The sequence below is a fragment of the Garra rufa genome, chromosome 16 (assembly GCF_049309525.1).
Source record: "Garra rufa chromosome 16, GarRuf1.0, whole genome shotgun sequence".
Taxonomy (NCBI): Eukaryota; Metazoa; Chordata; class Actinopteri; order Cypriniformes; family Cyprinidae; genus Garra; species Garra rufa.
Window position 1 is genome coordinate 4,213,738 of NC_133376.1, and position 16,160 is coordinate 4,229,897.

General features: G+C 36.9%; 1 protein-coding gene across 1 annotated transcript in view; it reads left to right on the plus strand.

Moving 5' to 3' along the window:
* nlgn3a (neuroligin 3a) overlaps window positions 1-16,160 on the plus strand; it is a 210,602-nt gene that overhangs the window by 11,853 nt on the left and 182,589 nt on the right. Inside the window, exon 2 of the mRNA XM_073819991.1 lies at window positions 3,869-4,018. Coding sequence (XP_073676092.1) covers window positions 3,898-4,018 — 121 coding nt within the window. The 5' untranslated portion in view covers window positions 3,869-3,897. The remainder of the gene's footprint in view (window positions 1-3,868; window positions 4,019-16,160) is intronic.

Sequence of the window (16,160 nt, forward strand, 5' to 3'; positions counted from 1 at the left end):
ACAAGAAGTGCACTGTTACTAAAGTGTTTTTGTTCAAAAATAAAATCTTCAAGTGAGTGAAGTAAGTCCATACTTCACTTTGCTGTCTATTTTTTATTTTGGTCATCTTAAAAAAAAAGTGTTGAATGTTAGCAGTCGATTGGCTCTTTCTCTAAGAAGGCGGAGCTTCGCAGCCATGATGACCGTTTCATTGTTCCCCATTCAAAACTACACGAGTGACATGTCTTTGGTATTCTATAGTCTTTGGTTTACTTTACCACTGCGACTTTGCATGTTCCGGTTTTGCGCAGCAGAGCTGTCTGTCCTGCTCTCTATTTTTGAATTTCTATCGAAATGCATTTTTCTGAGATGGTGATAATAAACTTTAAATCTAACATTGTGATATATTGATGTTTGTTTTATATCTGTGGATTGTATTGTAGATTAGTCAAGTGTTGATTTGATATATATGTTAAATTGAGTAAACTCACTGTGGACCACATACCGCTTGGATATCGATGTCACTTAAAAAACTAAAACTTACATTTAAAAAACAGCAAAAAAAAAATTCCAAACATTTCTCTAAATTATTCTGATAAAAAAACGAAACGAAAAAACAAACTTTCTATCAAAAACAAATCTGGTCTATTTTCATGGCTGTAACAGTATAAGCTGTTTGGCGGAAAAAAAGACGGGCTTCGGTTCGGACTCGGCCCAAAAATTTTGATAAGCTGTTGGACAAGGGCAGGGCTACAGCCTGTGCGTCTCGGGCCAGGGCCGGGCTAGGGCTTAGATTTAAGGCCCGTGCAGGGCTCTATTCATGGCTGTATATTATTTAATTCATGGAAAAGTTATGTCTTTATTGTGACAGGATTTGACGGATTATCTTGCGTGACTCTGTGAGTTCGTCTTTATTCCTTAGAGCCAAGCTGCATAAACTACATATCAGTCATTTATAGTAACACATCTAATTTGTGCATTAATAGCTGTTATGTTAAATAAAGTTTACTAAATATAGCAAAGCAAGTAAATATACTTTACCTGTGCACGCATTTGTTGTTTCCCCTCAGACGCCGTACTGCAATGGCGATCATGCGAGTAATTCTCAAAACGCCCACAAGATGGCGGCGTTTATCGGTGAACCCGATATTACAAAACCGATAACCGATTATGGTAAAATGCTTAAATATCGGGAAAAATATCGGTAAATCGATATATCGGTCGATCTCTATATACAATATTAGTTCGCCTCGCGCCCGCTCAATTTGTGATCCGCTGTATAAATCCTTTGGCCGGCCGACCGGGAAAAGTCCCTGTCGTCCCGATTGCCACTCCGCCCCTGTATAGGATACAGGCCCGACCTTTCTTCACGATGTTTTACCAGTCGTTTAATGGCCACTCCCCTTCTACCTACCACCTGCAAAGCTGATAATTTTTTATTTACAACAAGATATATAGTATAAGGACAGGTATTCAGACCACAACTGAACGTTTGAAGAAAATTTAATGCCTGATTATTTGGAATTAGCTATTATTGATGTAAATGCAGCCGTTCGAGGCACATAATTGATTTATTACGGTATTGACGGTATTAGAAAATCCATGTCGTGGCGCAATGTCACACTGGTGCTGACTATGACACCGGTGTACCGCCCACCCCTAGCTTGTAGACAGATTTTTATGTGAAGGACTGTGATGTTTTTGCCAGGACATTTGTGCATGCCCCCGAGAACCTCTCTTACAACCCTGCTGAAAAAAAACTGCTACAACCAGCTTAGGCTGGTTGGCTGGTTTTAGCTGGTCATCCGGGCTGGTCATAGCTCGTCAGCAGGCTGGTTTTAGAAGCATTTTGGCCACTTTCCAAGTGTGTCCAGGCTGGTCTTAGCTGGTCAGACTGGGAAACCACCAGCTAAAACCAGACTGACCAGCCTGGCCAGGCTGGGAGACCAGCTAAAACCAGTTACTTCCAGCTTAGACCAGCCAAACAGCTTAGGCTGGTTTTAGCAGGTTTTTTCAGCAGGGAAAACAAATGCTTTTACAGTGAGCTGTACTGTAGTGGAAATGTGTCATGCAAAGTAAAGGGATTAATTCAAACTAAAGTCTCCCATAACCAGACATATATACTCTCAAATGTAATTGATCAAACTATCATAACAGTGTAATTTTAATTACCGCAACTGTCGACTTGATGCCAGATTAGTGCGTTGCAGAGCTCGAGCAAACATATCCACATCACTACGATCAGAAGTTTACCTTACTTAGATATAGTTACTTATCTTTACTTAGTTGCCATATTACTAGGTTTTATTAAGTTACAGCTAATTTCAAGGCATGTAAAACAATTTACTAACTGCTTCGAGTAATGCTTACTTAAAATATTTAAGTACCACAAAGGAACCAACAACATTAATAAACCAGTGAGAGGCAGCGGTGCACTAATATGTTGGTAATGTGCAAAATAACAACAGAAGAAGAAGAAACGTTTTTGAGTTGGGGCAAATCTTAATAGACTTTTCACCAATTTCCTTCATGTCTGCAGTTTTCTTTCTTTCACTAGTTTCCCAAAGTCATCTTAAATGTTGAACTTTCAATACAACTGAAAGATTTAAGAGAACGTCACATAAGCTGACTTCATAAATTGATGTTGATAAAAAACTTACCATTTTAGTGAATAGTGTTCCCGTAAAGTACATTAGCTGTACTTTACACATTTACTAATGATTATTTACTATTTTATTGTTATATATAAACAAATTAAGAAGTTTTTATTTGGTTTAATACAGTTTGAATATTTACAGTAATATGCCTGAATCACACACAGACTAACATTCAGCACGCAAATCACAACAATGGAAACAATTCAGTTTTGTTTATTTTTTATTAATTGTAACAATAACCATCTAATGGAAACACGTCAATTGTGCAAAAACTCCCATATATCGCAAAAATTACTTTTACGCTCGCATGAGGTGGTTTTTCAGGCAATTCGAAAAAGGAATATTTCGCAAAACAGCAATGGAAACATTTATTTATTTATTTTTCGCATTTACAGGGCACATTCAATTAAATATAGCCCAAATTCCACAAAAATCTGTTGCCATGACTTATGGCGAAAGGAAAAAAATAAGTTTCAGTCGCATAACATTGGTTAATGGAAACACCGTCATTTCGCAATACTTTCTAATCGACATTTATAAAATATCGGCAAAGTTTTGTGCAAATCTGTAATGGAAACGCGTCTAATGCGAGGTTACACTGCATGAGTACCAACAGTGTTTGGCAACAGTAATGTCACTCCTGCGCAATATTTTAATGGAATGTTTTTTTTTTTTTGTAAATAATGGCATAAATTTGGGTCTGACTTCAGAATATTTGGAATTTTTAGAGCTTGGCAGTATAAAATACTTTTGCCTATGATGATTTTGCATTTCACATAAGCAAAACAATAAGATGAGGTCAGAAAAACATGAAGGTCATTTTCATTTTTGGCTGAACTATTCCTTCAGCGTGCTCTCCTATTAGATAAGAAATTTTGGCCTGCCCAATTGCTGCTCGTTTTAAACCCTTCTGTGGCTGTTCTGGAGCAGTGAAGTCTAACAAGGCCATTAAATTTGAGATGATCTCATCATTTAGGCCACTAAAGCATGTTAGAGCCGCCTGCAATAGCCAGTTAGGTTCTGACCTTCCATATGGCTTCATCTGTTCATATCTGTTTTGCGCATACTGTTCATTACGAGAGACAAATGACTCGGCTGATATGAGATGCATCTCAGACTGTAATTGAGCTGGTGGCTGGTATCTGGGAGAACTGTGAGATGTACTGCTGTGTTGAATCTTGCTCTGACGGGGCAGTGGGGGAGTGAGAGTTTAATGGTGGCCACTCTTGCAGACATACGAGATACTGGAGCCAAGCCTGTGATGGTGTACATTCACGGAGGATCGTACATGGAGGGCACCGGAAACATGATTGACGGAAGCGTGCTGGCCAGTTACGGGAACGTCATCGTTATCACGCTCAACTTTCGAGTCGGCGTCTTAGGTAAGAACCTTTTTTTGTTATATAACATTTTCCAGGAGCAGCCATATTGGAAAAATTGCTCATCAGAGAATAATTACTGCAAGCATATGTTTGCTAATATCTTGGTGCCTGTGGTTCTGTGTTTATTATTAAGACTACTATTTTTACACTTACTTGAATTATATGTTGAATGCTTTTCGCTGAATCAGTAAATGTAAAACATTGAGGCAGAAATGCAAAATATTTTAAAGAGACAGAATTTAAGAATATTGCTCACAGCAATATAAAATTCTTGCCAAAGTTCAACCTGTTTGGCTTTTTTGTTTGTTTGTTTGTTTTTGGCTAGCACAGTGCTGTGTGTTAAACACTTGTTAAAAGCTGTCCAGAAAAATGTTCAGTCATCCAGTTATGCACTAATTTAAAACATAAGCAAAATAAATGAAATTTCAGAGTGAGTTTTCTGGCCAATAGATGAATACTGAACCCAAATATATCCCATATACTAAAAAGAAGAGTGTTTGTTTTACCAAGCAGCTTTAAGTACAGTAAGTACTTATTTAGCAGATGCTTTTATCTATATGCATATGTTAAAGCAGCTTGAAGTCAAGTATCTTGATCAAGAGCTCACGTGTGACTCCTTGCTGGACTCGAACCTACAGCCTTTTGGTGGCAAGTCCACATCTGTGAAGAACTAGACTACAACTGTAGGAATCTCTTGAAAACTGTGAATTTGAATTGTGTGATAGGTTATTCCAAATAACAGTAGAAATATGCTGGGTATTTGCTGTACTGTTTCTGCTGTAGATATGTCTGAACAGACTAGGATACGTTCTGAGCAAGCCAAAATGAAAGGGGGAAGAAAGAAAAATATTTTTTCTCTTATTTCCTGCTGGTGAAAGAGGAGTGGTAGAGTTTTAAAAATTGCAAATATGAGAGTAGAATATGAGTCTGTACAAGTTTCATTTGTTTGTTTATACTCAGTTAATAAATGAAATACTCTAAATGCATAAATATTTATCAGTGTTTTGGTGTGCATGTAAACATGCTCAACGTCATTTTTGCAGTTAAGTAATTGTATTATTTAAAACTCATCTTTAATAATCATAATACAATTTAAAGCACGTTTCTTGTGGAAGTAATTTCTTCATGCCTTAAAGGGGTCATATGATGTTGCTAAAAAGAGCATTATTTGTGTATTTGTTGTAATGCAATGTGTTTATGCAGTTTGAGGTTTAAAAAAAAACATTATTTTCCACATACTGTACATTATTGCATTATTGCATTATTGTACATTGTTCCTCTATGCCCTGCCTTTCTTAAATGCTTCGATTTACAAAACTCATCGTTGGTTGAAACCGAGGTGTTCTGTGATTGGCCAGCTTTCCGGTGCGTTGTGATTGGCCGAATAGCTCAAGCCTGTGGCCAAAATGTTGATTATAATGACTCATACTGACTTTTTACGTGTAAACATAACACCATGTCCGCATTTGCGATCGTAGAACGAGAAACAACAAGCACTGCTCTACACTGCTCAAAACTAGCATTTGAATAGTCAGTACTGAATTATTTAAATATGAAAACGTATTTACAGGCCATCAGTCAGAAGAGCAGACTGTCCTTGCAACATTGGAATTGCCCCACTTTATAGCCTTAACCCTTTGTGTACAGCTGGCATTGTAAGCTGCTCTCCCAGGTTCAGGAAACAGTGAAATGGGCATCACCCACATGGATATTTATGTTGTACAGTTCCAGAGCAGTGTTGTAAATATAACTTAACCACTGATTTCTAGTTGTGTCCTCATTTGGAAGGCCAAACTAAATATGTTCACTTTTTCTTTTGCAATGAAACACACTGCGTCTCCACAACATGGCAGCTGCAACACTACTACAGCTGGTAAAAGATACCCTTCTTTCTTTCCATATACATATGGACAATGTTATGCTGATCTACTCACCCCATGACGTGTGCAAGTGGGGGTGTGTTTGAACGAGCCGTTTTAGGGAGGTGTGGCAGAGCTTAAAGCAACACTAAAGAGTTTTTTTTTTATTTTTTTTTTACCTTAAAATAATGTTTCCGAACTCGTGTCAGTGGTTCATCAACTCATAACAGGGTGAAACGGCACTTTCGTATTCGCTTTGCGACCCTCTATCGGCCATAACAGCACTATGTAAGTTTGGGTCGTCGGGTAGTGGTTTTGTAGTTCAAATGAGACTACAAATGCGACTTGCTTTATGGCAGGCTTCACAAAAGCCGGTAAGTGTAGCATCCTGCAAGGCTCTCTGGGTGGAGCATACTCGGCAGGTACATATAAATGGAAGATACCTAGCAGTAGGTAGCATGAACAATTGTCATCATGACAGAGCCTGCAAAGAAAAGGAAGAGTATGTCGGAGGAGGCGAAGAAAAGAAAAAGGGAGCATGATAGAGAAAGAGCTCGAACTAGAGTCAACATTGGGCCGGCTTTCCCCCGTTGGCGAGAGTTGAAGGAGGCTACAAGATGCGACACTGATGGTCACTTGGCATTGTTGCTGCTGGACTTGTAAGTAATAATCTTTTTTCACCCCATCAGTGTGCATAGATCTGTGTACGATACATTGTAGATTGTTTTATATCGATTGGCTCATGTTAGCTAAGGCGTTAGCTATTGTGCTAATATCGTGCTAAGCACGTAAGTTTGTGTTTATAAGGCATTTTCTACCACTGATGTTCTGAGTTGAATGCAGTGAAGGATGACAATAACTGCCAAAATCACCCCAAGTCGAGGGTGTGAAATCAGATGAGGAAGGAGAGGAATCCTGAAATAAATTACGAACTTATTACGGTAACTGTATGAAGGTCAAATACTTGTATGCATGAATCGTAATTTAGAACTGTAGTCGCGCAAAAAACAAGACAATAACATTCTACAATAACATTTTACAATAACATTCTCAAGATTTTCACAGACAATGCAAATGGCTATTACATACTAAACTGTTAGGCAATATGTTTTTTTTTTTTTTTTTTCCTTCATCCTTGTGTAAACCTATCTGGCTATTGCTAAACCGTTTCAAAATTATGTCAGTTTCACACAAAAATAAATAGCAAACAATGTCATTATTATGTTTTATTTCGTTTTCATACTTTCATAAAGTCATACAACATACTGTACCTTGTCACTTGACATAGTTATTTCCAAAGCCGGTCCTGGATAGCCTCCAAACAAATAACGTGCATGTGACTTGAAGGTAGGCTAAATTATTTACGACAGCGGTAATGGACAATTTCGCTTCCAACCTGTAGAGGGAGCGTTGAGGGAGAAGTTCTTTGGTGTTGCTTTAACTTTTATAATAGATATCTCTTTGGTTTTGAGACTTTTAAGCTTTGCAACTTTACAGATAGTATCTATGCACAAACATCTTGTAACACTCCAAAGACAAAGGAAAACAAGAAACCGTATCATATGACCCCTTTAAAATGACTTGAATATAAGAGGAAGAGTGAAGTATACAACGCTGTCTGCAAGTCCATTTATCAGAATGGTAATGCATTTTATGTATTGCTCTCTACAGCTACAGACACATAACAGTAATTGATATCTTTAGCCTTTGGTTTGACTATGTTATCAAAAAGCTATAATGTGTTGTTAATGTTACACAAACCATGTTCTCATTTGCTGAAAAGCCACACCCACAAGTTGAAAGGATTGGTTACATGTTTGCGATGATAAGAAACGAGCTGCTTCGCATTTTTGAGATTGTGGGACACTGCAGTTTTAAAGAGAAAAAATGCTCAGCAAAGCAAATTCTTTATTCACTTATGAATAAAGAACGATTATTTATCATTCTTTTTGTGGTTATTAATTTTGTGTTTTTTACATTTAATGTAAATTTTGTATGTTGTTGAAAGTTGAAGTTGAATCAAACAAACAGAAAAAAGATACACATACACACACATATATAATTAGTTCCTGATTACTTTACTCTATTTCTTTATTTTTCTTTATTTTTCCCCCAAACCGGTTGGCATATATTTTACAAAATATGTTCTGCTAATGGTACAATCTCTGCAGGAATGATGGCAGCGCTGTGAACTTTGCATTTTCCCTTTATTAAAACACAGGACACTGATCATTTGCATAGCGATAGCTGCTGCAAATGTAATTGAAATTCAGAGCAGTCTGAACAATTCCAAGGAAGCAAAATAAATGAATAATAGGATATTAATACAAAAATGGAGCCGCTTTTTAATTATGCAGCTTAAAGGTATGAGGAGAGAATTATACAGCATGTAAAAGATTCCTCATTTACCTTGTGGCTATTCTGACTTATGTATGCTCCATGAACATGACTGTATGTAGGTTACACGGGTTTGATGTAAAATTCATGTATTTATGCATGGATGTGCCTTATTTGAGAAGCACGTAAAACAGCACTCTAGAATGAAAATAGCACTCTAGATGTGAGCGAATACAGCCTGGAAATTTGCAACACAATAACAGAGATCTCCGCACTGTACGGTCTTTATTACCGAAGCCTGTTTAATAAGTCTCGCTGGAGTTTTATCATCTCACTGCAGCATTTCCACCTGTCCTGTGGATGTGATAATTATTGCTTCTAAGTGTGGACCCTGTCTCTCCAGGGGCCCTATTTGGAGACTTTCGCATGTGAACTCCACACCATGTAGATGGCTGAGAACTCATTACTGGTTTAATATTTAATTACAAATGCCAGATCACCGGCGAGTCTTTCCTGCTGTTGGCGTCCTGCTGATGGGGCGTCTGGCTGTTTGTGACTGATGGGATATGTGAATATTGTGGCACTCAGATTTGATCAGACACAGAGTTTGGCCAGAGACAATTTGTTTATAGAAATCCTGTCATGTTGGTGCACGTGCGTGTGGATTAGGCCAGGCTTGCTGGGACCCTTTAATGGCGTGTAATGACTCCTAGTCGGGGGGGGGGGGGGTATCTTGTATCACTGCTCTTTACAAATATAATTACTCAATGGCTCTCCAGAGCATGTCAAATTCCATTTCCTGTGGGGAAGACTTAATTACTGTTTCCAAATGCATTAAATATTAACAATAGCCACCTCTCTTTTAAAAATCCATGGACCTTTGCCCTTTATCATGGAAAGCCATGCAGCGGAGCAGTTGCCAAATGTGACTTAGAAATTATTTAGTTGTGAAAAAATATGTAATAAATCACCATCACTTGATTTCCGTTTGGTTGAGAAACCAAATGTAATATAATGTTATTATTATTTTATTTACTTTTGTGGCTTATAGAAATTTTAAAGCAGTACATTATGGCTGTTTTGGAATTGCTTCTTTTTATTTTTCCATTGCACATAGCTCAAGGCAACATAAATGTTTGATTGTGTTCCATTACACATTGGTAATTCTTTCTGACTCAAATTCACATTAGACAATTTACATTTCTATGAACATCATCAGTATGGTTGGGCATGTAGACAAAACATCCATCTGCAGCAAACAGTATGCATTTGTTCCCTGTTACGGGAGTCTAATTAAGAAGATCATGCGTACGTGACACAAGAAAATGGTTTTCATGCATGGATCTTCCGTGACTGACTGGCACAGCTGCAATGCAAATCAAATTCAGAAATTAACCATTCAGTCTTTGTTCGTGAGATGATATTAGGTATTGGTGCGTAGATTTTCCATGTCACTGACAGCTGTGTATTACTGCAAATGGTTTTCGATTAGATTCTGTAAGACCTTCTTAGCATTCAGAGTAAAATGTTGCATGTTCAGCAGTGATGTGAAATTATATTTCATATGACTTCCTCAAAGGCTGTTCCAAAATCCCCTGGCAAATATATGTTTCGTCTAGGTCAAGAGCTTGAGATGCATTTCATGTAAAGAGGGAAATGCTACAGTGAAGGTGCCTGGGTCTTTCTCGGGAAACGGTGCAATTTGTTCCTGAATGGGTCCGGATTTTTAAAAATCATTTTAAATTCTTATTGCTGAACTTGGAAACTGTATTTTCTTACCTCAGGTGTGAAGTATGAGGGCAGTATACCACCATCCAAATATTCAGATTAGGAGGCAGAGTATTTAATTGTACATAAAATAAGTACATAAGTAAGTAAATAAAGGTTTTGTGGATGATACAATTTTTTCAAGATTCTTTATTGAATAGAAAGTTTAAAAGAGTAGCTTTTATTTGAAAATATAGAAATAACTGAGTAAAAGTCTTTGCTGCCGCTTTTAATCAAATTAATGAATTCTTGCTGAATAAAAGTATTAATATCTTTCAAAAAAATTTTTTACTGAGCCTAAATATGTTTCTCTCACTACCATAAAGTTGTGTGTATTCAGACAAATTTCTGAAGCGAAGCACTAAGATTAAAATTGTGAAAATGTTTTATTCATGTGCTGAAAGGCAAGAGTGATGAGAGGAGAAATTCAGAAGCCATTTTTTTTTCAGTGAAACAAAAGCCATGTGCTCAGAGAGACAGGCACCCGATTAAATTATAGAAAACATGGAAAGAAATTACAGTTGTTCTAATCAAATGAGAATGAATCGGAGGAATAAAAACATACACTGAAATCAATTTATAGGACAAATTAAAAACCGAAATGCCCAAAGGCCAAAATAAATCGAAGATGAAATTCTGCAAATGTTTGGCCTGTTAATGCATTAGCTGCCCAGAAGCAAATGATGAGGTCTTCAAGTTCTCTCGCACAGTCTGTGGTCTCAAAACTTTTCCCAAGTGTATCAAATGTCTTTTCATAAGTTTGTGAACGAAGACAACAGAATCATCAAGGTTGTTTGGAACTTTGCGCTCCAGCATTCCCAGGAGTCTCTGGTTTTCCTCAGGCAGTTCTGATTCACCTTCAGGGCCTGCCGGTTCCAACGCTCATGCCTCTTGGCCTTTGTGGGTGAAATAAATTACACAGAAACCTCAGTAAAAACCACAGTCTCTTTATCCAAACCTGACCTCTGGGTTTGAGGGATTGATCTTCAGAATGATGGCTGCTGTCAAAGTGTCATTTGAGTGCTGTGACATTTAGGTTCTTCTTGGCCTAGTTTTCCACAATTGAGAGATTTGTCAACAGTTCAAGTGAGACAGACCGTGTCAAACTCTTTCGATCACACAAGCCACCAACTTTTTTTTAAAGCGCTGACTTGCCACTAAGATGTTTTGCATTTGTTTTCACAAATGACCATGTTTAATATGCTTCGCTTTGCATACATCTTGAGTGTCAACCCAATATGCATAGTGTGCAAAACCAATATGTACAGTTACAAAGGCAAAATAGTAGGTTCTTCAGAGGTTAAATGTTCTTTATGGAACCATTTAGACAAAAAAGGGTTTTTCTATGGCATTGTGAAGCACTTTTATTTTTAAGAGCGTACCTTTACATGCACCAAATAATCTGTCAGTAATCGTATTAAAACTGTAATAAAACCTGTCATGTAAACACCTAAATCGAACTGAATTAAATTTCAGTAGGATTAGAAAGGGATCTGAAAAAAATGGGCACAAAAAAAGCAAATGCTTGCATAGTAAAAAAGTAAATGCTTATGTAATATTATTTACTCAATCAGATTCAAAAATACTTTGCACACATGTAAAGTCATGATGTGTTATTAATTAAAATAATAGCTCTGTCTACATATGTTTTACTTTTTTAACGTTTTACAAACTGGTCAGTGGAGGAGACTGAATTTTTGTGTTTCTCATAAAGGTATGGAGACTTGAGTTGAGTCCTATAGGCTAGAGTTTGAGATTTGCATGTTGCTAAGCTAAAGGCACAGTACTCCAGCAGGTATTAAAAATTCATAGTACAGAAAAAATACTGGATGAAATACCGGTGAATTATTCAGTACTTTGCAGTATTGAATGAAATATATTTATAGTTTTGCTTTACTTTTAAATTGTTTTTCAATTAGCTTGTTCCAGTGGATTTTGGTATTGCCTTTTCTGTGAATAAATGAATGAATGCTGCATACATACATGAAGGCATGGTATGCTGCTTAATAACTTGACCAAAACAAAGTTCTTTTACTGCTGTCTAACATTTCCAGAGGCCTTAGCAATGTGAGTGTCTGTGATGCCTTGAAATGTTAGATTTCATAACAGAGGCTCTGTTTTCCAGAGTTGTTTTTTTTGTTTTTTTTTTTTTGTTTTTTTAATAAACACAATACAACTGTACAAGCCATTTTACTTATGTTGCAAAGAGACCAGCCATCTATGTTTGTTTTTGGGAAGAAAGTGACATTTTCTTTCAGGGCAAATAGAAACTTCTAATGACAGGGAACTCCAAGTAATGTGCTCCTCAGGTTGTTGTTTTTTTTTTTTTGTTGTTGTTGTTGTTTGTTTGTTTTTTTGTTTTTTCTTAAAGAGAGATATTCATTGATGGTTTGGGCCCAAGAATTTCTACCACTTGGCCAAACTTTGCATCTATCATGCATGTGGTGACATTTTGCTGACCTCCAAACCTTGGATTATCTTTTTTTAGAACTGTCTCCTGTCTTAAAGTATAAATGGCTATTGGGTGAAGAATTTCTAGCCAGAGAATTAAAGGGACAGTTCACCCAAAATATTGTTCCAAATGCATGAGACCTTGTGTTCATCTTCGGAACACAAATTAAGATATCTTTGATGAAATCCGAGAGCTTTATGACACTGCATAGACTGTAACGGAACTACCAAAAAGAGAAACTACCCAGAAAGGTAGTAAGGACATGGATAAAATGGTCCATGTGACATTAGTGGTTCACTCTTAATTGTATGAAGATGCTAGAATAATTTTTGTGCGCATAGAAAACAAAAATAATGACGCATTCTCAACAGTACCATGCAGGCATGCTGTTGGCATGGGGGACAGGGGGGTCCTGAACCCCGCAGTTTTAAAAAGACAGCAATCGTCCCCCACACTTTTGATAAGGTTAAATAGCCTCCGTTATTCGCTAACTAAAAATTCTGACAATGAACATCGTATTTATTGTAATTCAAGCCACACACCAATGTTAAGTTTAAGTTTAAAATATCTTTTTAAATCTTTTATTGACGTTTTACGTTTGGTGTCAGTATATTATGGAAGCATTTGTGTAGCGAAATTCAATCTGAAATGTAATATGTAAAACGGCACTGCAGTATATAAAATGGCAATGTATTTCTGTATTTAAATTTACATTTTTTCCATACATATGTGCAACATTTAGTGCAAAATGAAAATATAATTTATATTATTTGCATTCACCATTTCCAACACTAGTTTTAATATGCAAATCAAAAACATATGTTAACGTTTTATAAGTTGCAAAATTAAAATTAAAATTAAAATGTATTACCCAAATTGATTAGATTTTTTTTTTTTTTTTTTTTGTACATGTCCAAGCAAAAACTGTAGCAAAATTATAATTTAAATGCTGTTTTTCCTAATTGCGTTTAGATTTAGGGATAGGACACTTGGGATTGCATTTTTATTATAATACCACGTGATTGTAGCACAATGCAGTAAGAATTTCAGAATGCATTCTGAGTCAAAGGTGCAGCAAAATGGTAGCAATATGCTAATTTATATGTCTTTTATTTTTTTAAATGCATTGACACTTACATATAAGGCGTTTCAATTGCATTTTTATTAAATACCCCCGGCTCTGCAACAGGACGCACAATAGGTCAATATTTACCATTAACTAAGTGCGTTTCAGCTGCCTTAACCTCTCGCACTGTTTACACTGGTCCACCATTTCATCTGGATATGGACCGAATTCGGCTGACTATGGCAACCTTTGGATAAGAATGTGACAGTTTAATATCGATGGCAATTGTTTACAATGTAACAAATACATCCGGTGTTACGGGAAGTGTTCACGGTTATTGTTACTTTTGAAGTGTTTTATTCAGTTTTATCGAAACATGAATCTGGCAATGTTTTATTACATTGGCTGTTGTACTTATCTCTGCAGTTTGGAAATGAATTGTCCAGCGAGTGGTACTGAAAGGTTAATGCTCTAACTTGGTAACATAACACCTACACTAAACCTGACCAAGTCTTTTATCGTGACTTTGTGTTTCATGGAAATCAAACACAAGCACTTTGCAATGCAAGTTGCACCTGTACCAGGTGAGCTACAAAGCAAGTTTACAGCATCAGAAAAACCATATATAGCTGATTATGTGATCCAAAAGTCAAAATGTTACATGCACTAAAAGCATTTTGAGATCATAACATAGTATTATGCAAGAAACTGCACAGAAAAAGAAGAGAAATAAAAGTTGTTGGTGTTTTACTGCCACTAGTGTACATTTCAGCTGGAAACTGGCATATTGATCTTTGTTTCTGACCCCCTCTAGAGCAGTTCGGGTCAGCTGGAGGCAAATGTGTGCATGGATGGTTTGTGTGTGTGTGTGTGTGTGTGTGTGTGTGTGTGTGTGTGTTTGAGTTTTTAGTATCAGGCTTCTTGTTTACAGACTGTTGCCAATATCTCTGGCAATCCATTACTTCTTTTGACTTGACGCTTATGCTGTAGCATAACTTTTTCTTCCTCTATTTCAGCCAGACTGTGCCCTGATCAGCTCATTTGTCTTCTACATTGAGGGCGGGTTTGTCCATCATCAGGTGTGTTTGGGTCAGAAATGATCTGTCTTGAGAGACTTATATTGGCTCTCCAGCCAACTCTTGCTACTCGTCTTGTCAAGTGATTAATCATGCTTTGGCCAGTGAAGGAACCAAGGCCAGCTGTCTTAACGCATGTGGGAGGCAATATTCTCCACACTGTATCGGCTGAAATGAGGAAGGTGGGTGTGGAGGACCGGCAGAGAGGTGTGAAGTTGGGAGCCATGAGAGTAGACGTGGGCGCCCAATCCACTCACTTTGTGTGACTCGACAAAAGAGAAACTCAAAAGCACAGGAAAAAAAAAAAAAAAAAAAAAACCTTTGCTGAGTAGGTGTAATTATTTACATGGGGCGCGTATGTCCTCTTGTGAATGAAAAGCCTGTCAGAATTGGTCACAGGATGTTTGAATTTCTGAAGTGTTGCTTTAGAGGCAAAGCTAATTCAGAGAAACCAACACCGCTCGCACGTAGAGTGGGAGGAATATCGGAATGGATGAATTGAAGAACCAGTATGTGAAGACTGAACTTGGTGTGAAATCCTATATCATTCATGCAGGATTAGAACCAGGAAACGGCTTTGTGAAGATTTGGTATGGAAGGTTTTATGGAGGTATCTGATTTTATAGTAGGAAATCTTTCCTAGGCATTAGGACATTTTATTTAATCTGGAACTCATATGACATGAGAGGTGTCGAGACTTGTCATCTTTACAGTAATACACCATGCTGTGATACTGTAGTGTACAGATGAGCTTGGTTCCAAACCTACCTAAACAGCATTTAAAGGCATCGTAGGCGCACTGCCGCCGGGGGGTCGTGCCTAGACAGACTGTAATCTGCAGACTTTATTTATATTTGAGGGAAAATCTGTGGAATTTCTCAGAATGGATTTTAACTTGGTAAAATGTGTACTGCAGTCTTAACTGAAAGCATAATCAGATTAGCTAAAATATTTAATAAACAAACACACAAGGCACAGGGGATTTTTATAAATGACAGCTGGGACGGACTGAGATATAGAAAGCACTGAGACTTTTTCTGCTTGACTTGTGGGCCAGCTTAGTTGTCAAAACAAATTTTTGACACAAATGAAGGAAGAAAAAAATTACAGCTATTGTCACTTAGTGATTTAGTTCAATATTTCAGCTCATACCCTTTCTGAATCTGAACTGTTTACTTCAGGAATGTAAGGGAAACCTAGTTAGTCCAACTTACAGGTCGGACAACTTATTTATATTTTACCATTAAGTGAATCTGCTCGAGAATTTAGAAATGTTTAATAATAGTATTTGTAGTAGTGTAATATGTTATAATGCTTTGGAGAAACATTTATTGGTGCTGATAATGCTAAATGTCTGATTTTATTATTTTTATATATTATTTATTATTTATATTTTTTTTATTATTGTTTTGAGGTAAACAAAATGTTTTTTTTTTTTATAATTAATCATGGTGAGCAAATAGTTGTAGTTAGTAGTGAAACTGCCTCTGTCACAATGCTGCTATAGGAAGACGATGAAGAAACCAAACGAAGATGACAATAGTACAAATAGTAAATGCTTTAATGATAAATCATCATAAAGAAC